Source organism: Globicephala melas, chromosome 8 (genome assembly GCF_963455315.2).
Source record: "Globicephala melas chromosome 8, mGloMel1.2, whole genome shotgun sequence".
In the NCBI taxonomy this organism is placed as follows: domain Eukaryota; kingdom Metazoa; phylum Chordata; class Mammalia; order Artiodactyla; family Delphinidae; genus Globicephala; species Globicephala melas.
Genome location: NC_083321.1, coordinates 2,025,304 through 2,048,822, shown reverse-complemented (window position 1 = coordinate 2,048,822; position 23,519 = coordinate 2,025,304). Strand labels below are relative to the sequence as shown.

The 23,519-nt window shown below is 55.0% G+C and overlaps 1 protein-coding gene across 1 annotated transcript in view; it reads right to left on the bottom strand.

Annotated features, from left to right (window-relative positions):
* KCNQ1 (potassium voltage-gated channel subfamily Q member 1) overlaps positions 1 to 23,519 on the bottom strand; it is a 348,262-nt gene that overhangs the window by 59,197 nt on the left and 265,546 nt on the right. Inside the window, exons 12-15 of the mRNA XM_030833148.3 lie at positions 19,742 to 19,817; positions 14,577 to 14,671; positions 13,703 to 13,749; positions 12,784 to 12,845 (exon numbers count right to left, since the gene is read on the bottom strand). Coding sequence (XP_030689008.1) covers positions 12,784 to 12,845; positions 13,703 to 13,749; positions 14,577 to 14,671; positions 19,742 to 19,817 — 280 coding nt within the window. The remainder of the gene's footprint in view (positions 1 to 12,783; positions 12,846 to 13,702; positions 13,750 to 14,576; positions 14,672 to 19,741; positions 19,818 to 23,519) is intronic.

Genomic DNA, 23,519 nt, shown 5'->3' with positions numbered 1-23,519 from the left:
ACATGTATTTTGAATGTTAACAGACGCTGCTAGATTCCTTCCCAGAAGCTCTGTCGCTACCGTAATTTGCGTCCCCGCCAGCAACGTGTAAGAATGCCTGTTTCCCCACCTGGGTGCCAGCGCTGGGTATGACCATTTTCTTAAACCACGGCGCCACGGTGCGTCCCCCTGGCCACTGGTGGGGGTGGGCATCTTCCCACAGATTTTTGGCCAAAGCCGGGCCGGCTGTTGAAAAGGCCCCCGAGCCAGGCTCTAGGCAAGTCCTATGGGGGCTGCCCTGGCCGTGAGAATGCGGGGCTCTGGCCTCGGGCTCCCTCCGGAAACATGGCAGCCCCGTCCCGGGGGCCCGTCAAGTCTCCCTGTGGCTCGAGGGGCGCGGGGACTCCCTGGCAGGCCCGCCCGCCTCTGCCCAGGAATGGGGATGGCGGCGCTCAGTGCCAACTGACGTTTTCATTATAGGTTTATCTCTGAAACCCTAGACAAAACAGGGCTTGTGCGGTTTGACTGAAGAGCCAGCACCTCAGGACCTTGCCATCCACTAAGACGGCTCCTCAGGAAAGAAAAAATACACTAACCTTAAAATAACCAGTTCCCAGAATAGCAGCTAATGACGGCTTCTGAAGGGGCCCTTTGATCCGGCGGGGCCCCACGCCTCGCCTGTTTACGGCCGTGCCACTCAAGAGCAGCTCACCAGCAAAGAGAGACGTGCTGGGGGTGGGCAGAGGAAAGTCGGGGGTCTGGGCATGGCGTGTGGGGGGAGCAGGGCCATCGGTGCCCATCTGAGGCCGCCCCGCTTTCCAGTGCAACCGGCCCCAGCTGGTGACGAGGTGCGCCACGGAGTCCGGGGCAGCCTGGAAACAGAGCCTCACGCAGGGAATGCCGTTCCTGACGGCCCCCCAGGAGCCAAGGCTGCTGGGAGACAGATGTGGTTATAAGAGCCAGAATCCCAGGTGGACGGTCCTTAGGCCCCTTGGGGAGGCGTGGGTCATGGACCCAGAGGGGCTCGAGGGAGGAATTCAGGGAAGAGCCTGAGGAATGGGAACCCAGGAGGGTGCGAGGAGGTCCCGACGGGATGCTGGGGCTAGAAGATGCTCCCTCCCACCCAGCCCCAGCCCCGCCCCCACCCCTGTCTGCCCCGCAGCAGCATCTGCTTATCCTCTTGGTGTTCACCCAGCACCTCCCTGGTCCTGGCCTGGTCAGATGCTCGGGGACCACTCTCGCCTCTGTCCACAAGCACGTGACAGTCTGAAGCTGCCTCTTTAACAGCCTGTTCACCAGACCTGCTTGGCTAAAGGCACTGGAAATGTGGCTTGTGAGACCCAGGGACTGGCTCTTAATTTGATTTAATTTTAACGAATTCACAATGAAATTTTAATACAGATCCCCAAATCAGTTATCGGAAGACTTTAGCTATGGTTGTTCGGAATGCTTTAGGCATGAGCATCCGCCTTTTCAACTGTAAATTTTATGATATCTAAACGCAGACCAAGCAGTTCTTACGAAAGTAGAGCACCCAAACTGAGGTGCGCTCGAAGTCTAAAACCCATGCTGGCGTTTGAAGACAGGATGTGGGCCGTCCTAAGCATTCTTTTGTATTGATTACATATTGAAATGATAATATCTTCATCTGTTGGGTTAAATAAAACATATTACAATGAATTTAAGCTGTTTATTTTTTCTGATGTGGCTATTAGAAAGTTTAAAATTATATCTGTGGCTCCCATTATATTTCTAAAGGACAACATTGGTCTGAATTGGGGCTTAGCACTTTCCTGTAAGCGGCCAGATAGTAAATATCACAGGCATTAGGGAATCACGTACAGTCTCTGTCACACATTCTTTAGGTCAGGGGCCAGATTGGGTCTGTGGGCCCCAGTTTGCTGGCCCCTGGTCTAGAGGCTCCCAGCTCAAGACCGGCTGGCATCCTTCGCAGTCCAGCCTACCAAGGGCTGGTGGCCCCACCCAGTCCCCACTGGAGTCCCAGCGTAAGACCTACTGATCACTAAGATCCCCAGGGACCAGCGTGAACAAGACACGTTACTACGGCCCAGTGGCTCCCGGTTTCATGGGGAGGTGGAACGTGGGAAGGTCAGGAATCAGTACAGGGAACTGGGACAGGAGCCATCAGACCCAGGCTGCCCAGAAAAATCCCACCTTCCAAACCCTGACTCTGTCCCCTGTAAGTGAACAAGAGTTTGTCTGACCATGAGACTCATTGGCCTTGACGAGCTAGCCAGGAAGTAAGAGAGGTCAGAGGCTGAATGTGCAGTGAAAGTGGAGCCCACAGAGGTAAGAGGTGTCCTGGAGGCATTTGATGAACTGAGTACACTTGAGCTTTGGTTTTCACAGTCTCACAGGTGATGGATAGCTAGGTATCCAAGCCCAGACCTGCCCCAGGTGGGAAGTGTCACAGCGGAGCCCTACGTAAAGCTGGAACCTTCAAAGGGCTCTATGTTCAGTGTAAAGGTCAATGAGAAATAACCTCGTCCCTGAAACGACCATATAGAAAATTGTCTTGCCGCTAACAGGAGTGGAACAATATTTGCCCTGAGAAGTCACATCCACAAGTTGGTCCATGCTCAGCTTGGAAGCCCAAATGCACACCACCTGGGTGGTCTTGAAAACGTTGAGCCCAGGATTTATAGTCCAGGCTGGTAATACCCCCACGTGTATAGCAAAGGAAGCGGTGAACGTAGATCCCCCCTGCCGCCCCAAGAACCTCAACTTCACAGTAGACCTCAAAAATCCCCACAGATACATTTTAAGACATATGAACTCATGGTTAAAAAAGGGAAATCCTCAAAGGGAACAAAACACCATGAATGAAAGCCAGAAGAAAAAACAAAAACAGAGAAGCCGATTCACAACGACTTTAGATACCAGAAATTAAATATAAAATAGCCATATTCAATATTTTTCAAGAAATTTTGTAGAAGTTTGAATATACAAGTGAAAGGAAAGATACTATAAAAATGATCCATCAAGTATGCGTAAAAACCAAATAGAATTTCCATAAATAGGAAAATAATCATCGAAATTTAAAATTCTTTGGGTAGGTTTAACAGCAGATTAGAAACAGTTGAAGAAATAACTAGTGAATTGGAAGATGGATCAGAAGACATTATCCAGAACCCAGTACAGAGAAACAAGTGATTTTTTTAAAAGGGAGGGGGAGAGAGAGAGAGAGAGAGAGAGAGGCACTAAGAGACACAGAGGGGATTGAGATGGCCTACCAAATGTCTAATGAAAGTTACAGAAGAGATAATGAACTAAAGCAAAGTATGAAGAGATAGTGGCTGAGTGTAATCCAGAACTGACGCAACACACCAACCACAGATTAAGGAAACTCACTGAATTCCAAGCAGAATGAACAGAAGAAACTCTCTAATTAATAACACGACATAGTGAAAATGCAGAACACTAGAGTCAAAGGAAAGAGCTTAAAAGTAGCCAGAGAGAAAAAATACATTGCCTTCCAAAGAGCAATGACTCACTGTCATCTTTGTTCTCAATAGAAACAATGGAAGTCAAAGTACAGTTGGACAATCTTTTCAGTGTGTTAACAGAAAATCTTTTTGGTAACCTAGGGTCTAGAATTTTATACCCAGTGGAAATATTTTTTAAGAACAGCAGTAAAACAGTCATCTTAAAACAAATAAAATCAGAGGGATTTTGATTTGCACTCAAGGAAATTCTAATGAATACTTCAGCCAGAAAAAAGTGACCCCAGATGTAAGATCTGAGATGAAAAATAAATGATGAGGGACAAAAGAGGCAAACAGGTGGGTAAATTTAAACACATATTGATTGCGTAAAACACTACTAATTATGCTTGAACTAAAGTATACAACAAGACATATACATAAGTCAGCAGGAGAGACTGAAACTAAAATGTCCTAAGGTCCTTATTTTATTCCAGATGTGGGTAAATATAGCAAATGGCTCTATTATATAACCATTTACAATGTCGTAGGTTAACCACTACAAGGATGGCCATATAACTTCAAAACTAGTAGAAGAAAAAATGGAATGAGAAATAATCCTCAATCCAACAAGAGGCAAGAAAGAGGACTGAAGTAAACATTGAAAAATTTAGTACAGATGAAAGGGACAAAATACATTGCTAGAAAATCAATCAAAATATATTGGAAATTACATTAAGTATAAATGTATTCAATGATTTTTTAGAAACCTAGCCACACAGTGTTTACAACAGGCACCTAAAATGTGTATACAGGATTAAAAAGACAAGAATTAAAAAACCTGACACCAACATCAGAAAAAAAAGTCACAATAAAACTAGAGAACAATATCTTTTATGAATATAGATACAAACATTCCTAACAAAATCTTAGCAAACAAAATCCAACCACAGATAAAAGAGATCATATATCATGATCAAGTGGGAAATACAAGATTGGATTAACACCCTCAAATCAATTAATGTATCACACCATATTAATAGAATAAGGGCTAAAAGGCATGTGACCATCTCAAAAGATGCAGAATGGGCAACTGAGAAAATCTAACATCCTTTCATGATAAGAGCTCTGAACACACACCAGGAATAGAAGGAAACATCCTCAACCCGATAAAGAGCATCTAAGGAAAATCTACATCATATTTAATGGTGGATGACTGAATACTTTTCCCTGTAAGACCTTCTCTAGCCACTTTTACTCAACATCTTACTGGACAGTCAAGCCAGTGTAATTAGGCAAAAAAAAAAAAAAAAAAAAAAAAAAAGAAATTAAAGGCATTCAGATTGGAAGGAAGACCTAAAACTGTCTTTATTCACACACGACCTGATCCTGTATGTAGAAAATCCTAAGGAGTCAACAACAATAACAACAATATTTACTAAAATTAATAACAATGAAGTCACAGTTTATAAGCTTAATATCAAAATTTAATTGTATTTCTGTACACTAGTAACAAGCAATTCAAAAATGAAATTAAGAAAACAATTTCATTAACAGTAGCATCAAAAATAATAAAATATTTAGGGGGAACGTTAACAAAGGATATGTAAGATTTGTACACTGAAAGCTATAAAATATCACAGGAAGAAATTAAAATAGATCAAATAAACAGAAGGATATACCATGTTCATGAATTAGAAGACTCAATATTGTCGAGATGTCAAGTTCTCCCAAATGGATCTATAGATTCAACACAATCCCTATCAAAATCCCAGCAGGCTTCTTCTCTTTTTTTTTTTGGTAGAAGCTGGCAAGCTGATTCTAAAATTCATATAAAAATTCATAGCACTTAGAATGTGCACTTAGATTTGAGAAAGAAGAAAATTGGAGGACTTACACTACCTGACTTCAAAACTTATTACAAAGCTACGATAATCAAGAAAGTGTAATGTGGGTTTAAGGATAGGGATATAGACCAATAGAACAGAGTTGAGAATCCAGAGATAAACCCATATATTTATGTTCAATTGATTTTCGACAAAGGTGCCATGAAAATTCAATGGGGGAAAAGTAACGTTTTCAACAAATGGTGCCGAGGCAATTGGATATCCATAAGCAAAAAGAACAAAAGCCAAAAACCAAACCAAAACAAACAAAAAAAACCCCAAACTTTTCCTCACACTACACCCCAAAATTAACTCAAAATAAATCATAGACCTAAATGTAAGAGTTGAGTCTAAAAACTTCTATGAGAAAAAAATAGAAGAAAATGTTCATGTCCCTGGATTAGGCAAACAGGTCTTAGATGTAACCTCAAAAGCATGAGTCATACAAGAAAAGATAAGTTGGACTTTTTACAATTTAAAACTTTTGTGTTTTAAAAGACATGATTAAGAACATGAAAAGACAGCCGCAGAATGGGAGAAAATACTTGCAAGTCATATATCTGATAAAGGACTTGTATCCAGAACATATAAACAACTCTTACAACTCAATAACAGAACTACTTAATTAGAAAATAGGCAAGAGAGTTGAATAAACATTTCCCCAAAGAAGACTATGAATGGCTAATAAGCACATGAAAAGTTGCTCAACATCATTAGTGATTAAGGAAATGCAAATCAAACCCACAACTAGAATGGCGAAAAGAAAAAAGGCCAACCATACCGTGGATTTGCAAGGATATAGAGAGAGTGGAACCTTTGTACATTACTGGTGGGAAATCAAAATGGTACAGACCCTTTGGAAAACAGTTTAGAAGTTTTTTAGAAAGTTAAACAGAAACTTACCATATGACCCATCAATTCCCCTCTTAGGAACCTGACCGAGAGAAATGAAAACATATGTCCATACACAGACTTGTAGATAAAAGTTCACAGCAGCATTGACCATAATAGCCCCAAACTGGAAACAATCCAAACGTCTATCAACTGGCAAATGGATAAACAAAATGTGGTTGATCCATACAACAGAATACTATTCAGTGTTAAAAAGAAAAGAAATACATGATGCAGCACAGATGACCCTCAAGAATGTTACATTGTGTGAGAAAAACTAAACACAAAACACCACAAGTTGTCTGATTCCATTTATATGAAGCATCCAGAAAAGGGGAATTTCTAGCCTTATAGAAATTTAAGGATACAGAGACAGAAAGCCGGTCAGTGATTGAGTGTGGCTGGCGGTGGGAGCTGGGAATGATTGCAAATGGAATTGAGGGAATTTGGGGGTGTTGAAAAATGTTCTAAAACTTAGCTTTGATGACGGCTGCACATCAAACTAGAAATTTACTAAAATGTGTTGCCGACATTTACATTGGGTGAATTTTATGGCATGTAAATTATACCTCAAAAGAAAGCTTAGAAAAAAAAGATTACAAACAAAATTAGGTTTGTATAACAATGATAATAGACTTTAAGGGAAAAAAGAACACTCTCGAGAGAAAGCGGGTGTTATGGAATTAGAAAACATTGACTCCAGCAGGGAATATATAAAAATTTGGATAGTATATGTATCTGATCATAAGCTCTAAAAATACATTAAGCGAAAATTGACAGAAATATAAAGAAAACTAGAAAAATTCTCCACAATTGTTGGCTCTTCAACACATTTCTCAGGAATGATAGATCAAGTAAGATAAAAACATTCCAGTGAGGATATAGATCTCAACAAAACAATTAACAAGCTCGTTCTAATGAACACAAGTATAACACTGTACCCAGCAACTTCAGAATACACATGGTATTCAAACACAGAAGGTACATTTACAAAAGTTGATGACGTGTTGTACCTGTAAAACATATTTCAAAATGTTCCAAGAGACTGATACACTACAGGACTTCCCTGGTGGCACAGTGGTTAAGAATCCACCCTGGTCTGGGAAGATCTCACATGCCACGGAGCAACGAAGCCTGTGCACCACAACTACTGAGCCTGTGCTCTAGAGCCTGCGAGCCACAACTCCTGAACCCCATGCGCCACAACTACTGAAGCCCGCACGCCTACAGCCCGTGCTCTGCAACAAGAGGAGCCACCGCAATGAGAAGCCCGCGCACCGCAACGAAGAGCAGCCCTCGCTCGCCGCAACTAGAGAAAGCCGCGCAGCAACGAAGACCCAACACAGCCAAAAGTAAATAAATAAATAAATTTATTTTAAAAAATGATTGATACCCTACAGATCACTCTCTCTGACGATAGAGGAATAACAATTATAACAATGACAAAAATCCTATTCCAAAATAGCTCCTGGGATAAACAAGAGGTCATAATGGAGACTAGAAAAATCTTTGCGTGAATGAACATTAAAATTAAATGCTATATATCAAAACCTGGGGGGTGAAGTTTGAGTGGTATTTAGAGAAAAATAAAAGTATAGTCTTCAATGCACACCTTAGAAATCTAGAAAGTTTTAGAATTCATAATTATCCAACCTAAGAAGTTAAAGAAAGAATAAGACATTAAGCCCAAGTAAATAGAAGGAAGAAAATAGAGAGAAGTGGATGAAACAAAACCAAACCGACCAACGAGAGGATCGACTAGGTCAAAAATTTGTTGAAAACATGAATAAAATCGTCAACTGGCTGGCAGGCTTGACCAATGGAAAAAAGTGAAAGTGTAAACCAACAATATTGGCAATAAAAAAGGGGCCTAACCACTGACGACACGGATGCTAAAATGCCGATAAATGCCAATAAATGTGAAAACTAGGAGGGAACGTACAAATTCTTAAAATACGCAACTTATCAAAACTGACACAAGAAGAGATAGAAAACCCCAACTGTCCCATAACCATCCGAGTCATTGACTCGATGAAAAACCTGCCCACAAAGAACGCACCAGGCCTAGGCGGCTTTACCTCCAAGTTTCCCCAAATGCTCAGGGGAAGAGAATCCTCCCCCTATACGGAATATTCTAGAAGATGGAAGAAGGGGGAACACGTCTCAACTCGTTCTGTGAGGCTCACGTACATGGGCTACCATAACCCAACGAGGACACTGTAAGTACACATCACACCCACAAATGTGGACAGAAAAACTCTGAGGAAAATATTAGCTGGAGGGTTTCAGCAGTGTGTAAGGAAGCTAATACAACGTGAAGGACTGGTGTGTGGCGGGGAGAGGCCAGAGGCCACATAGATGTCTGGAAAAATGATCTAAGCCCAAGATGATAAAGGCCTGAACCCAGCGGGGGCGACGCGCAGCTGGCGTGCAAGGGTGAGCCGCTTGGAGGGGCTCTCGGGGTGGTGGCAGGAGCAGGGGGTGTGGCTGGGATGACTAGGACTCCGGGTCCTGCTTTTAGGCCTGGTGGGTGGAGAAGTCTGGGAGGGGGACAGAGCAGGAGGACGGGGGTCTGGGGCAGACGCCAGGTCCTGGGTGACCGGGCCTACCTGGTCCAGGGCAGGGGCTGGGGAGCCCGGGCTGGGGGGCATTCCTGTCAGGCAGAAAGGTGTGCCTGGCTAGGGTTCTAGGCTGGGGGGCGGTGGAAGGAATGTCGGGGGGCTGGGGGGGCCCTTCCCACCCACAGTCTCTGAACTGGGGCCTGGAAACCCAGGACTCCCTGTGTCCGGCTCTGAGCCATGAACATTTCCGGCAAAAACAGAGAAGAAAGAAATTCTCCCAGCCCACTGTGTTCCTCATATCAGCAAAAGCAGTGTGAGCTGAGCTTGCAAAATAAACAGGGCTCAATGTAAACACTGCAGCAGGTCCTGGGGACGGAGCTAAGAATACACACTGGGGGAGGAAGGTGGGAGCCGACTTCTCCATCGGGTCCCCAGAGAGCCGCAGGGTCCCTGCCCCGGAGCAGCCCTGACGGGGAGGGGCCGGGGCGCTGGGGGCCGTGTTCTCAGGACCCGTCCCGGGGCCTGGCGTGGCGGAATCTGACCGCTGCCGCCCGTGGACCTTACTGCTTGCCCTCACCTTGGCCCTCAGCGCTCCTGCGCGGCCTCTTCTCAACCAGACCCCTTCTGTTTGGGCAATACCCTCCCGCTTTCTTCTGTCTCTCTCCACCTCATCTCCCCTTCTGTCTGTGGCTTCCGCCGGGACCAGCTCTTTACCTAACCAGCTAACTAGGCAACCGCTCAACCTCTCCGGGCCTCAGTTTCCCCACTGGTAAAAGAGACTTCATTTGGTCAAACGAGTCCTTGCCAGGGTAGAGAACGCAACGCGACAAAGCAGTTCAAGCCCTCTCCTCGCACAGCTAAGGGGGCCAGCGGGCTCCCCGGGCCAGCGGGCGGCAGGCTGCGGCGGGGGAACGCTGTGTCTGCTCCCCATGCCCCCGGAGCGAGGCAGGCCTGCACAGCCAGCCCGGGCCAGGGACGGGGGCATCCTGAGGGCGGGTGGGGGGCTCTGAGCAGGAGTGCGAGCTGCAACGAGGCTGCAGGACCCCGGAGAGAAGGAAGTGTGGGGGGCCCTCCAGCCCATGTGGCCCCTGGACTGGACATGGGAAGGAGACTCCTCGCCGGGAAACAGAGGCCCCCCTGCACAAGCTGAGCTGGCCTCCCCCACCCCCGGTGACTCCCTGCAAGTGGACAGCCCGGCCACTGACCCTCAGAATGACCTGCGCCCAGGACGGGGATGGGGGCAGCCGCTGTGCCCCCCGAAGTCCCTTCCCCCTCCTCTCCAAGCCCCTCGTCCTGTGGCTGAGTAAGCCGCCGGGCCGGGACCGCCGTCACCGCAGAGGGCCTGAGCTGAGATGAGGAAGCAGTTGGGGGCCAGGCTCCCTTCCGGCCTGAGGCCAGCCCGGTGGGGTTGGGGGAGGCCCGGGGCTCCGGCTGGGGCTGGTGGGCCGGCTGGCACTGCCACCACTGCAGGCCTGCTGGGCTTCCCAGGGCTGGACGGCTGCTGGATTTCCTGCCCCCAACTTCCCTCAGTCAGCAGGATTGCGAGGGGGGTTGTTTATGGTCCCGATGGCTGCGGTGATAACGTGGGGCCTGGGACACGCCACTGTGCCCTCTGGGCCCGGCGGGGCCCTTTCCCAGGGTCTGTCCCCGAGGGGGGCATTGGCCAGCGGGGGCGGGGCTGGGCAGGCTGAGCTGGACGCCGGCCCACGGCAGCCTCTGCCCGGGTCCAGCACGTGTCCACGGGGCAGAGATTCAGCGTGGAGCACGGCCTGCTCCCTGCCTGGAGACCTAGGGGCATGACTGTGCCTCTTGGGCGGAACCAGCTCCTGGGAGGCAGGACGGGGACGAAGGCGACACCGAGCCCATCTCCCTGAGCGTGTGCGGGACATCCGGAATACGTGCTGCCCAGAAACGGCCCCTGTCCCGGGCGCGGAGCCTGACGGTAGAGGCCACCAGGGGCCTTGCTCCCAACCTTGCCCCCAGGGATCAGGGACTCCAGAAAACCCTTCCCTTTGTTGTTCAGATCTGAAGAAATGTGGGCCCATAATTCTGTATCCCCAAGGCCAACGTGGGCCGCACCTCAGCCCGCCAAACCGACCCTGGCTGCACAAGGGCTGAGCCCTGGCTCTCAGACCCCCACCGGCGGCCAGATGGCTCCAGGGAACCCTGTCTCCTACCCTTCATCACCCCCAGAGGACACCAGGCTCTGGTTTAGGTTTCAAGGGGTGGCCTGTCCGGAGGAACAGTGGGCAGAGCCGTAAGAGAGGCCCAGGACAGTGGGACAGGGGACAGAACCAGACCAGGGCAGGGACTTGAGGAGGGGTGAGCACATTTGGATGACAGGGCAGCGGGGCGCTCCCAGGGCTGCTGGGTGGGGGCCGGCTCACGCGCCCGTGGGCCACCACGACCCCTGCCAGCGGCGGGGGCCAGTCAGTGAAGGCTGCCTTGGCCAGAGCTGGGCAGGGAGGCGGGGGTGGGGGTGGGGGGCCCTGGGTCCTTTCCCCGGCTCTACCTCTGCATCCGTTGATGTCTGGAAGCCCCGCCCCACCGGTCCCCCCAGCCGGGTGCCTGGTCTGCTGTACTGGGCGTGGCCACCTGCTGCTTCTCCCGGAATCTGCCTGCCCCGAGTCCCGGGTCCCACACGAGGAGAAGAGTGAAAGCCAAGGACGGGTCACCAGAGAGGCGGAGTCCAGGCCCCAGAGCCTCTGATGCCGCTCAGCCTGGGCAGCTGACCGTTCCTAGCTTCAGTACCCATCCTGCCAGACAGGGCATCTGCCACTGGACCACCTGCCTGGGCACAGGAGAGCCACCAGGCCCGCCGAGACCTGACGGAGACGGGCCAGCCCTCCGACGGGGTCAGGGTGTTGGCGTCACACAGCCCTAGAGGGCCAGGCCCGAAGTGAGAGCCCCCGTGGGCACCTGGACAGCGGCCCTCCCCCACGTACAGGATCGTTGCCCCGTACCCGCCCAGGCCAGGGAAGACTGCTGGTGGGCAGAGGGTCGTCCTGCAGGCCCAGGCCAGGGGGGTGGGGCAGTGCCCCGGAGCTGTGCCCCTGCCCGCCTGCCCAGCTGCAGCAGAGATGGACACGGGCCAGAGCCAGGCGCTGCCCAGGAAACCGAGAGTCGGACGCATCCCTGCTCAACCGAAATTCCTCTATTTTTAGCCCCCCGGCTGCTTTCAGATAAAGTCCATGTAGATGAACGAGCTGTTCGGCAAGATAACAGCCTGCTCCAAACCACGGAGACTTCAAAGGGCGCAGGCCGCCCCCTCCCATTCCACAGATCCTCCGAGGCTCCCAGGATGCCCTGGGAAGGGGTTCCGGAGCTGAGAGGCGGGGCCGCGGGCACAGAGCCCGGCGGGCACTGGGGTGTCCCGGCCACCGAGGCTGCCGGTGCCCTGGAGCGGAGGGGGCACGGCGTCCACGTCCCACCAGACAGCCAGCAGGGCCTCGGCCGTCACTCCCCACCTCCCTTGCTGTCAGGACCCTGCGGAGGAGGGTCCTGGAGCCCACAACACCTCCTCCCCACTCGATGCACCCTCGTGTCCCTGTCGGCACCTCTGAGTCCCTGAGTGCAAGCGGGCTGGGGGCTGCCAGTGGACAACACTGCCCACCTCAGCGTGCACCGGGCGGTCCTCAGCTATGCCAGGGAGGAACTGTGGGCACTCGGTGCCACTTGCCAATAATGATGCCACTTGTCAGAGGTCTAAGACCAGCCTGGCCTTCAGCGTCCTCCTCCCGCGGGGACCGACGCCCAGTGCACATGAGAGAGGAGCTGAAGCCCTACATCAGGGAGCCCACACCGAGCACAGGTGGAAGGAAGGAAGGAAAGAAGGAAAGAGGGAGGGAGGGAGGGAGACCCCAGACACCTAGGGCACCATCCAAGCCCTGCACGCTCAGGACAGAGCTGAAGAGTGAAACGCCGCTGTGGACGGCACCGTCTGGGCCCCAAGGCCGCTGCCCGCCGCCCGCCAGCAGCGACGCTGCGTGGCCCGCGAGAGCTGGCGTGGGCTCGGGCGCCTACCTTGTCCTCCACACGGTTCAGGCGGGCACCGATCGTGTTGCTGCCTCGGTCCTTACTCTTCTCTGTGGGGTTAAAGCACCCAAGTCAGGGACGCCTGGGCTGGCAGATGGGGGGGGTGGGCAGGTGACCCCGACTGGGCTCGGGGAGAAGGGCGATGAGGGTGAGGGAGTGAGGGTCAAAGGCCCAAACCTATGGGAATGTCTCTTAGAAGCTCTTCTGTGCTGAGAACCTCCGGGGCGGCAGTGGGTGGGCTGGGCGCTGGCTTGCTTGTCCCCACTCCACCCTTTCCGGTTCTGTGACCTCCGAGAGCCTCAGAGGACAGGCACCCACCCTGCCCGGGGGCTGCCTGAGATGGTGCCCGCTGTACAAAGGTGACATTCCACCCCAAGGGGGAACTCGCTCTGGCCGGGGAGGCCTGTCGCCCCTGCGGGCCCTGCCGCCCTGTCCCTGAGTGAGCTGCACCTCCCACTTGAACTTGGGCTAGGGCAACCCCGAGGAACTGGCCCGGCCCTGCCCTCCCTGGTGTGACCCCCAGCCCCCCTCCGGAGGACATGAGGCCGAGCCTCAGAGCTGGAGAGCAGCACCCACCTTGCTCCCCAACGTTCTAGCTGGCTGCTCACCCCCCAACCCCACTCCCAGGCCCCCACCTTCCCAGGGTCCTGGTCACGGTTCCACGCTCACATCAATGGCCTAGAAAAGCCCGCCATTTGTAAGGACGCACACTGGTTCTTGCACTAACTGAAAATCCCCTGTAAATCGTGTTTGAAGCCAATTTGCTTAGGGTCTACCTGCCCCCCCTCTGGATTTCCTTGCCAGACATGCGCTTTCTGATGGTGGAAGAGGCAGGCGTGGGTGGAAGGATGGTAGGAGGGTGCGGCCTGGGCTGCCACACCCAGGGTGCCTCGATGCAGAAACCCACCTGAGACGGAGATGAAGAGGGAGGGCTTCCCGATGGACTGGTCCAGCCTGGGGGGGAGGGAGGGAGACGGAGACCGGCTCACGCTTGGCCGGGGCACCGCACGGACATCTGGCCTGTCGGTGGGTGGATGGGCTGATGTGCCCAGCAAGACAAGCTGCCCGCCCCTTCTGGGGGCCGCCCCTCACTGCCACCCAAAAACCAGCCAGGTGCCTTCCAGGTTCCAGAGGCCCATGCTCCCAAGGGGGCTTTGGGGGGCGGCGCTCAGAGGTGAAGGGCAGTGGTTGGGCTGCTCCTTTGTCACCCTCCCTGGGCACAGCAGGGTGCCAGGATAGCCCAGTGTCCTGAATGTTCCCAGAGAGGCAGGCCTGCAAATGGGCCCTTCCGGGGCACGGCCAGGTCACTGGGCTGGGTGGGCTTCACGTCCCTGTAGTAGGTCAGCGACAGGGGCGGGGGCAGCCTGAGCCCCTGGCCTGGCCTGTGGTCAGGACAGGCACGTCTCCCAGCCACACCCTGCGTCGCACAGAGCTCGGTTCCCAGGCCAGCCCACCGTGGAGATGCAGCTGGTCTGAGCCCACGCAGGCCCCCAAGGACCACGCTGCTTCCATGAGGATGAGCTCTGTGGGCCCCAAGTCAGAAGCCAGAGGACGCCGGCTACCAGGGGTTCAGGTGCTCAGCTCCCAACTGGTAGGGTCTCTCCTGGAGGGGGTGTCTCCTGGGGCTGGACCTGGCCCCTGCTCACAGGGTATGTGCTGGGCTGTGAAGTGTCCAGCGTCTCTGAGGCGTGGCCATGTGTGGAGTGAGCCCCTGCCCCCCCCCCGCCCGCTCAGCTCCCCCCCGTCCCCCGGGCCCCGCCCCCCGGGCCCCGCGCGCCCACCTCCTCTGCAGCTCCTTGATGCGCACCATGAGGTTGAGGTGGCCCTGGGAGTACTGCTCGATGACATCCCGCACGTCGTAGGGCTTCCGCGCTTGCTGCGGTGGGAGAGAGAGTCAGGCCGCGGGCGCAGCGTTAGCGCAGTGACCGCGCCCGCCTTCCGTGGTCTTCCAGGATTTAAGGAGCTGCCCGCGTGGCACCACGGGGCGGGCCTGGATCAGCGCACATGCAGTGGCCGGGCTCATCCTCCCCGGGAGCTGGGTGACCCTGGGCCAGTACCTCGGCCTCTCTGGGCCTCAGCTTCCTGCCCGCTCACCCGCAGGGACCTGCCCACTCTCCCTTTCCAGGCCACTGGTCCCTGTTTTCAAGCTGCCTTGGAAGAGCTGGCCCAGGCGAGGGCCTGGGAGCGGGGGGCCAGCATGGCCGCCAGTCACTGCGTGGAGGGCACAGCTCTGTGCGGCCACCGCCTGCCTGGGCCCCAAGCTCACCCTCCACACACTTGTCGGCCGGCGCACCCACTGCTCTTGGGACGGGGAGGTGGCCCACCCCACCCCCTTCCCAGGCAGTCCCCTGAGCTGAGCAGGGGTGGCCCCGGGGGACAGGCCTCCTGCTGGGGCTCCCAGGCTGCCTGGGAAGGGAGGTTGGTCCCACGGCAGGCCTGCGGCCATGGGGGCAGGGAAGGTAACCCCAGAGCTCCAGGCTCGGCGCCAGCCCTGAACCCATAAATGCCTCCGGGGCTCAGGTAAGACCACAGCAGAGAGAACCGGGCTTCTCACGACGTCAGCAAAACGCCCAGGGAGCATCGGGCTGGCCGTGTCGGGGTCTGATGGCCCAGGAGGCCCTTCGCCCACACAAGCGAGCCAGAGCCGCGTGGGGATATAGGCTACTTCTGTTGGGAGAACCGCGGGGAGACGGGGCTGGGGGCCCCAGGTGGTCTCATTAACCCTGAAGGGCCCACACTAGTGACGGGCTGGGAGGTTCCTGCCTCTTGCTGGGGAGTGTAGGGGGCCTGAGAGACACGCCAGACAGCTGGCAGGCCAGGGCGGGGCCGGCGGGTCAGAGGGAGAGAAGTAATACGGCACAGAGGCCCGTTGAGGGTCAGGGCCAGGTCTCAACCCCGGGAGCCCCAGGCCACCTGTCCTCCCTGCCCACCTGAGGCCTCCTTCTCCTTGGGGTGCCACCCCAGAGACTGGGGCTACCCCAGGCTAAGGGTAGGGCCACCTCTGCCTTCCAGAAAGATGGGGTTCCCCTGAGGGCAGGGTCCTGCCTCGATCTCTGGGCACCCTTCGGACATGTCCAGGGGCCCTGCCATCAATGCTGGCGGCTTAACTATGTTCTCGCAGCTCCCCACATCGTCCTGGACCCCAGGAACCCCGGGGCAGCGCAGAATCCTCCTCCCTGTCAGGGACTCTGGGCACAAGAATTCCAGGGGGTTCCTGCTCTCACAAGATCCGCCAGGCGGGGCCCTCACAGTAACACCCAGCCCCGCTTTGGGCCCCGGGACCACCCTGTGTCCCTTTGTGGCCTACATGCCAAGGCCCGTGGTGGGGTCTCAGGGTCAGGAGGGGGCGGGACTCTGGCAGGCTCTCTGACTTGCCACGCACTCAGCTTCATGACAAGGGTAACAGTGGCCCTTAGCTACAGGCTAGTGGTAATACCCCAGGGCTCAGTTTGTCCTTCTGTGAGTTGGGGATGCGGAGCCCTCTGGCTGGCAGGGAGGGAGTGGGGATGAAGTAAGATGGTAGGTGAGAAAGGCCAGCGGGTCCTGAACTGGCTCTTGCCAGGAGAGCCCGAGGTGGCCGTGACAGTGTCTGCGGCTGAGCCCAGGGTCTGCACTGCTGTTCAGCGCACACGCCACTGAGTTGTGATCTTGGCCTCCTGTGAGCTATACTGGGCACCTCCAGGCCTGCTGGAGCCGTCTGGGGTGGGATCAGAAGAGGGGAAGTCTGGGTTTAGAGGTCAAAGTGGGGCAGGCCTGGCCTGGGATGGAGCGGGTCCTTGCCCTGGTCCCCCAGACGCCCTGGGAGGTCACGGCCCACAGCGTGCAGGGGAATCTGGGCACCTGAGCGTGTTAAGAGCCTCTGTGTACACAAGTGAATACGGATGTCCCCGTGGGAAGGCATGAGAGTACAGGTGACAGGTGTGTGTGTGCCCGGGCATGCGTGTGCATGTCTGCAGAAGCGGGGGTGCGGGTGGGGTGGGGCTCGTGAGCAGGCCGCCCACCCCCAGCCTCGCCTTGTCTAGGGTGTGGACCACAACAGGGTAACCGAGGCCCGACTGACACCCAGGACCCGTGGCACGGTGGGGTCCCAGGCCCCCTGAGACTCGTCTCGGAGCTGAGAAGTTCACCTCCCGCCCCCCAACCAGGGTCTGCTCAGAGCTCCTGGAGGCCTTTGTCGAGTGGTGGCCTGGGGCCCGGCTGGAGACATCATCTCAGCTTTCTCTCTAGAGCTCATTTCCTTGGCAGCAGCAGGAGCCTGAGATGAGTCGAGATAATGCCGGGCTGTCCAGACTGACCGCCGGTGGACATGCGAGTTCAAGGCAAACGTGAAGGGCTGAGAGGCTCTGGCTCCTCCGGCCAGACGCAGGGGCGGCCAGCTGGGTACTTATCGGCAGGCGAGGCGGGCAGGGGGGCCACCCGCCACTTCTGCAGCCCCTGAGGCCAGATGGGGGTGGGCGTGCAGCAGACAGACAGACGGGCTGCTGCGGGGGAAGGGACGGCATCCCTGACAGCTGGGCCTGGGTGGGGGGCCGCCCCTGGAGCCCCACAGAGCCCCTCACTGCCAGGGACTCGTCCACCGCTTCTACGTCCGTGCATGGGTCCCTCCTTCCTGGAGGCCTCCTGCTGCCCCAGCTTCTGGCCTTGCTCAAACCAGGAAGCGCCCGGGAGCGCCTCCGCTCAAAGGGCCCCGCCCAATTTATTGAAGGCCCCCCGGGGGTCCTGCGCCGAGGGGAGGGGCAGGGAGCAGGGGAGGTGAGGCTGCCCAGCCTCCTTCCGGAAGCCTCCAGGCCATTCGCAGGACCCTGGCCTGTGTCCTGAGGCAGAAAAGGAGACCCTCGGCCTGGAAGGGAGGTCTTGCCTGCATGTCTGTGACGGGCGCTCACCAGCGTCCACAGCTGCTCCAGCCACTGTGGCGCCCATCTGCCCAGGGCGGGCTGTGGTTCTGAGCTGGAAGCTGCTCACATCACCCCCAGAGCTGGGCCTGCCATGAGCCCCAAGGTTCCGCCTGCCCTGCTGGGTGCCCCAGACCCTGGAAGCAGCCCCCAGGAAGCCTGCTGTCCACCCTGGCATGGCCCTGCGTGGCCCAACAGTGCCCCAGGCAGAGGTTATGGCCTCTGCCCTGCCGGGGCCTGCTCTGGAACGCTGGTGGCCCAGCTGCTCAGGCTGGGGACCATCCCCATCCTGGAAGAGTCCCCGCTGACCCCTCTGCTCCCCAGGTTGACGTCTGTGGTTTTAGACGTCAGCACCAACGGCCCTCGAGCGAGGGCGACACATCGTGGCCCTTCCGGGGGCCTCTTCTGCTCTTGGGAGCAGTCCTGCCCAGACCTGACCCCCGAGGGGGGGGTCCTGCCATTCCTCCTCCTCCCTCCCCAGGAGGCCAGCCCGCCCTCACCCAGCGCCCCCTGAGCTCCCTGCTCCACCAAGCCACCCCTCTGCTGGTACCGCCAGGGCAGCAGGCCCTCGGGGGAGGAACAGCCACAGAACCCAGAAGCCCTCTGTCCGGGACCGTCGGATCTCGCCCAGAACACTGCTGGGCAGACCTCCTGGCGCCGGCCGACAATAGCATTCACCACGACTCTTTTGTTCCAACAATGAGGAGTCCCAGGCCCTGGCGGGAGTCTTAGCACAACTTGGCCCAGTTTGGTGGGGAACGGCCCCCCTCCAGGGCTGCAGGCGGACAGACGGGCAGGCAGCAGGATGCCACCGGGGACTCTGTGTGCAAACCACCCAGCCAGGGGGGCCGCGGGTGCTGCCGGGTAGCCGGAGGAACGGGGCGGCCGGGGCAGGGCCTCACCAGGGCTGTCCTTGGGGCCGGGATCAGTGGCGGTCGTGTCATGGCAGAGCCTGTGTGAGGGCTGGGCACCCGTGGACGCCGTCCTGGGCCAGCCCCTTGGGCTCCTGCTCCCACTACCAGCGGGGGAAGGGTTCTTCCCCAGGGCTGCCAGGGGGTGGGGTCTTTCCAGAACCCCGCACTGAGTCTGGCTCTGTGGCCTGGGCGGTGAGGGCTCTGCTGAGGGGGCTGGGACGAGCCAGCGTCAAGCCTTCAGCCTGGGGTGGGAGGTGCGGCCCGGAGGGGGCTGGCTCTTGTCCCAGCCTCGCTGTGACCTCCCAGGGGCTGTGAACAAGCCCCCCCGCCAACCTCCCCTGCTTGGCGAAGCAGGCCCAGGGGATGTGGGTGTTGGTTGGCTCTGGGCGACCCCCAGTCCTGGCTCCACCAAGGACTCACTTTTGAAAGGCACCAGTGGCCAAGCCTTCTGGAAAGAGAATGGCCTCCCCCAAGGGTCCCTGCTTCCTAAGGTTCCATGTGCTCAGAGTCAGGGCTGAGCTGGGCCCCGCTCCTCAGACGGAGGACGGTCCCCACGTAGGAAGGAGGGCACCAAGCCTGCTGCCAGCTGGCTTCCTCTGCGGGCTCCCAGGGGCTGCAGGAGACCCACCCCTGGCAGGAGTGCCAATGGGGAAGCCCACAGTCTCCAGCCCCGCCCAGCCAGAGAGACCCTACCTCTCCCTGCAAAGGTGGGCCACCCCGGGGCACAGAGCAGGGCTGGGTCTCCCCTCTGTTCCGACTCCCACAGGGTGGGCGAGGGGGACAAGAGCCCTGAGTCGGCCTGGGACAGAGCACTTCCTGCCCAGGTGACGCAGGGCGGGCTCCGCACCCTCCCCGAGTCACTCCCACTCCTGTCTGGTGGGGGTGGGAGGGGCCCATGAGTCCTCGGGCTCTGCGTGCCTCTGGGCTCTGCGCCGGGCCTCAGGGTCCAGGCCGATCAGGGAAGTGTCCCTCCAGGGTCTGCTGTCTTGGGGACGGATTCTGAAGTCATGGCAGGGTGTTTGACGGGTGAAGGGTCAGGTCTCAGATACGGCAGGGCATGGGGACCCCGCAGCCTGCGCTGTGGGTGGGAGAGGGGCTTTCAGGGTGGACCAGGGCAGGAGGGCTGAGTACAGGACTCACCTGGAATTTCTTCTTGGCCACAAAATACTGCATGCGCCTAATGACCTTGATGGTGGCCCGGTGGTGCTCCCGCAGCCTGCAGTGGAGAATGGGGAGGAGGGCGTGAGTGCGGACCAGATGGTCATCCCGCGCCCACCACTCTCAGAGGCTCGGAGGCTTCCCAAATGTGCCCCCCATCCCCGGCAAAGGGCTGGGCCTTTCCAGAAACAAGGAGAGTGATCGACCCCCTCCGATGGGGATCTGCAAGCTCACATCCTGGTGGCAGGAGGAGAGGCTGAGGCCAAGAGGCTTTAAATTAGGGGGATGACCCTAGAGGGACCCTCGCCTTGCTTGTCGCTCAGAAGTGGGGGAGGAGTCAGGGTCCCGAGTTGGCAATGGCTCTGCCCCTCACTCACGGTAGAGACACAGAAGCTTCTTTCTACCCTTGGGCCTTCCGGCTGCTCACTAGGAGCGTGGGGAGGGGTACAAACAGATGACAGCTAAGGTCCGTTCCAGCTGGAAGGTTTTATAGCCCGCCCACCGGTACCCACTTGGAAAATATAGGGCTGCCGAACAAATGAGCCAGGGATAGCTACCACTGAGCCACCCTGCTAAGAAGACCGTGCGGTATCCCCTCTGAAGTTCCTTCTAGAAACGTCATTAAAAAGGGAAACACAATCGTTGATATATATATATATGTTCCTAGGAAAAAGACCGGAAGGAAATACATCCACGTGGAACCAGTGGGGGTTTTCCTTCTGCCTCTGAGGCTTGCATCTGACCAAACCTTCTGCTGAGAACACCACCACAGCTGTGTGATGGCTTTGAGAGCAAGGAAGGCTCCAAGGGCTGAGATCCCAGAAGAGAAACGAACTGGGAGAGCCCACGTGCGCGTTTGTGCGTTTGTTGTGTGGGGCATGCTAGCCGAATGGGAGGCAGGGGGCTCCCTGGGCCGGCAGGAGTCCAGGGCTGCAAAGACATCCAGGACGTGATGGGCCAAGATCCTGGTGAATGGGGGGCCACAGGGAAGGAAGCCCCCTTTCACGCAATTTCCCCTTGAAGCATTTGTGAACTAAGCCGCACAGCATGGGGTGAGATTCTGAGAAACGGAGCAAGAAGCAGCTGCTAGAAGGATAAAGAGCTAAGCAGAGGCCTCCACAGACTCACGTCACTGGGGAGAGAATTGCGATTCAGAGTCACCAAGGAGACGGGGGCCTGGCAAACACCCCAAGCTTTCAGATGAGAGCCCCCAACCCTGCCATAGCCTCAAATCACCTCAATCCCCACCTGGAGCAAGGTGCTCTGTCCCGCACCTTTTGCACGCCAGAGAAAACTGAGTTATCTGTAGGGATGAGATCATGGAGCCTCTGTTCTGTTTTTAATACTCCACAGACTGAAAACAAATGGACAAAACAGACCACGGAAACAGATCTAAAGATGTGGTAGATTGAATGCCTTAAAGACTGGCAGCTCTTGCATCAAGGGATAGAGTTGGTCTTCTCACTGCTTGCATTTGGGCTGACCTTGACGCTTATTGTGATGAAAAGAACGCTGGGGAAGTCCCACTGTGTCTAACTTGTGTGCTCTTGGAATGGGGTCGCTTGAACCACCTGAGCTGGCTGGCTGGAGAGGCCGCGTGGAGAATCATGGTCTCTGGCCAAGAGCCAGCACCAAGGAACAGGCATGTGAATCGAGGCCATCTTCAACCACCCGGCCCTGATAAGCCTCCAAGGGGACTGCAGCTGTGAGAGTCACCCCACGCAGAGCCAGCAGGACAACCTCCCAGCTGAGCCGAGCCCAAATGGCTGCCCCACAGACTCATGAATAAGGAAAGAGCTGCAGTGTGAAGCCACTAACTTTAGGTGTGGTTTGCCACGCTGCAATAGATGAAAAGAAATTAGGACCCCAAAGTGGGGTACATCATATCAAAATCCTGAAAGGCATAGTGCTGGTTTGGGGACCAGGCATTGGGCAGAGGCTGAAAAAAAAAAAGGCCTATCGTAAGATGCTGGACTTTGGACAGGGTGCCGTCTCTAATCGCATGAGACTTTGGTGTCTCTTGGAGGGGTGAGTGAATTTTACTTTGGGGGGAATGTAAAAATTTATGGCCAGAGGGTGGGTGGGGGGAGGTTAGAGATGGGTGTAAATCCTTTGCAGTTCCCCCCAATCGGAGTTCCCCCCAACTATTTCCATCATCACGGAATGCTGCTGCCATGTGGACATGTCTGAGCTGGGCTGCTAGAAAAGCCACGTGGAGGAGAGCTGAGGCACCCTGGCTGACAGCCCGACAGCTCCAGGCTCCGGAGGCTAGCTGAGACCACCCAGTCACCACCAAGCTGCCGCTTGGACGAGCCAGGTGAGACCAGCCAGGTGAGGAGCCCAATACGCCGACCCACAGACTCAGGAGCAAACAGTTGCATTGGTTTGCTTCAGAGTTTTTAGATAAGGACTTGAAAATAACCTTGATAAGTAGGTTCAAGAAAATAGATGACAAGATGGAGAATTTCACCAGAGAAGTAAAATCTATATGAAAAAGAAAGAAAGGAAATTCCAGAACAAAAAGGACACTCATGGCAATTAAGAAATGCAGTAGATGAATTTGCTGGCAGAGGAGAAGAGAATATTTGTGAATTGGAGAAAATAGCCAGGTTAGAGTATGGAGGGAAAGTAGATTAAACATCTAGGAAAAAGTGCAAGGCATGTAAGATGAGGTTAGAAGTTCTAATACGTGTAACACCTTAGAAGGAGAGGAGGCGAAATGGAGAACAAATCATTTTGAAGCCTCAGTGGCACAGAATTTCCCCAAATGATGGAAGACATCAGGCCACAGATTCAAACAGCTCTTTGGATCCAGCTGGAGAGAGAGACAAGGTACAACAGACCCAGGCCCATCGGAGTAACCCTGCTGAAGACCACAGGGAACATTGCAGAAGCTCTAAAGTCAGGGGGGTGGGGGTGAGAATGATGACACATTATCCTGATGGTTGACTTGTCAATGGAAAGGATGGAAGCCAGAATGACATCCTTAAAGTGCTCAAGGAAAATTCCTACCAACTTAGCATGCTATACCCCATCAAATACGTTCTTAAAAATGAAGGTTCAAGTGAAATAATCCAGTCACAAAAGGATAAACTCTGTATAGTTCCACTTGTATGAGGACCTAGAGTCATCAAGTCTACAGAGACAGAAAGTACAATGGTGGGGCTGGGCCTGAGGGGAGAGGGATGGGGAGTGAGCATTCAATGGGGACAGGGTGTCAGTTTGGGAAGATGAAACAGTTCTGGAGATGATGGTGATGGTTACACAACAACGTGAATGTGCTTAATGCCCCTGAATGATACAGTTAAACATGGTTAAAATGGTACATTTTATGTTATGCATATTTTCTACAATAATTATAGAAAAAGAAGGTGAGGGCTTCCCTGGTGGCGCAGTGGTTGAGAATCAGCCTGCCAATGCAGGGGACACGGGTTCGAGCCCTGGTCTGGGAGGATCCCACATGCCGTGGAGCAACTAGGCCCATGAGCCACAACTACTGAGTCTGCGCGCCTGGAGCTTGTGCTCCGCAACAAGAGGGGCCGCGACCGTGAGAGGCCCACGCACTGTGATGAAGAGTGGCCCCCGCTCGCCACAACTAGAGAAAGCCCTCGCACAGAAACGAAGCCCCAACACAGCCAAAAGTAATAAATTAATAAATTAATAAATTAATTTAAAAAAAAAAAGAAGGTGAAAACTAGACCGAGAGAATTCACTGCTGGGAGACCTGCACTGAAAGAACGACTTAGGGGTCTCCCCAGGT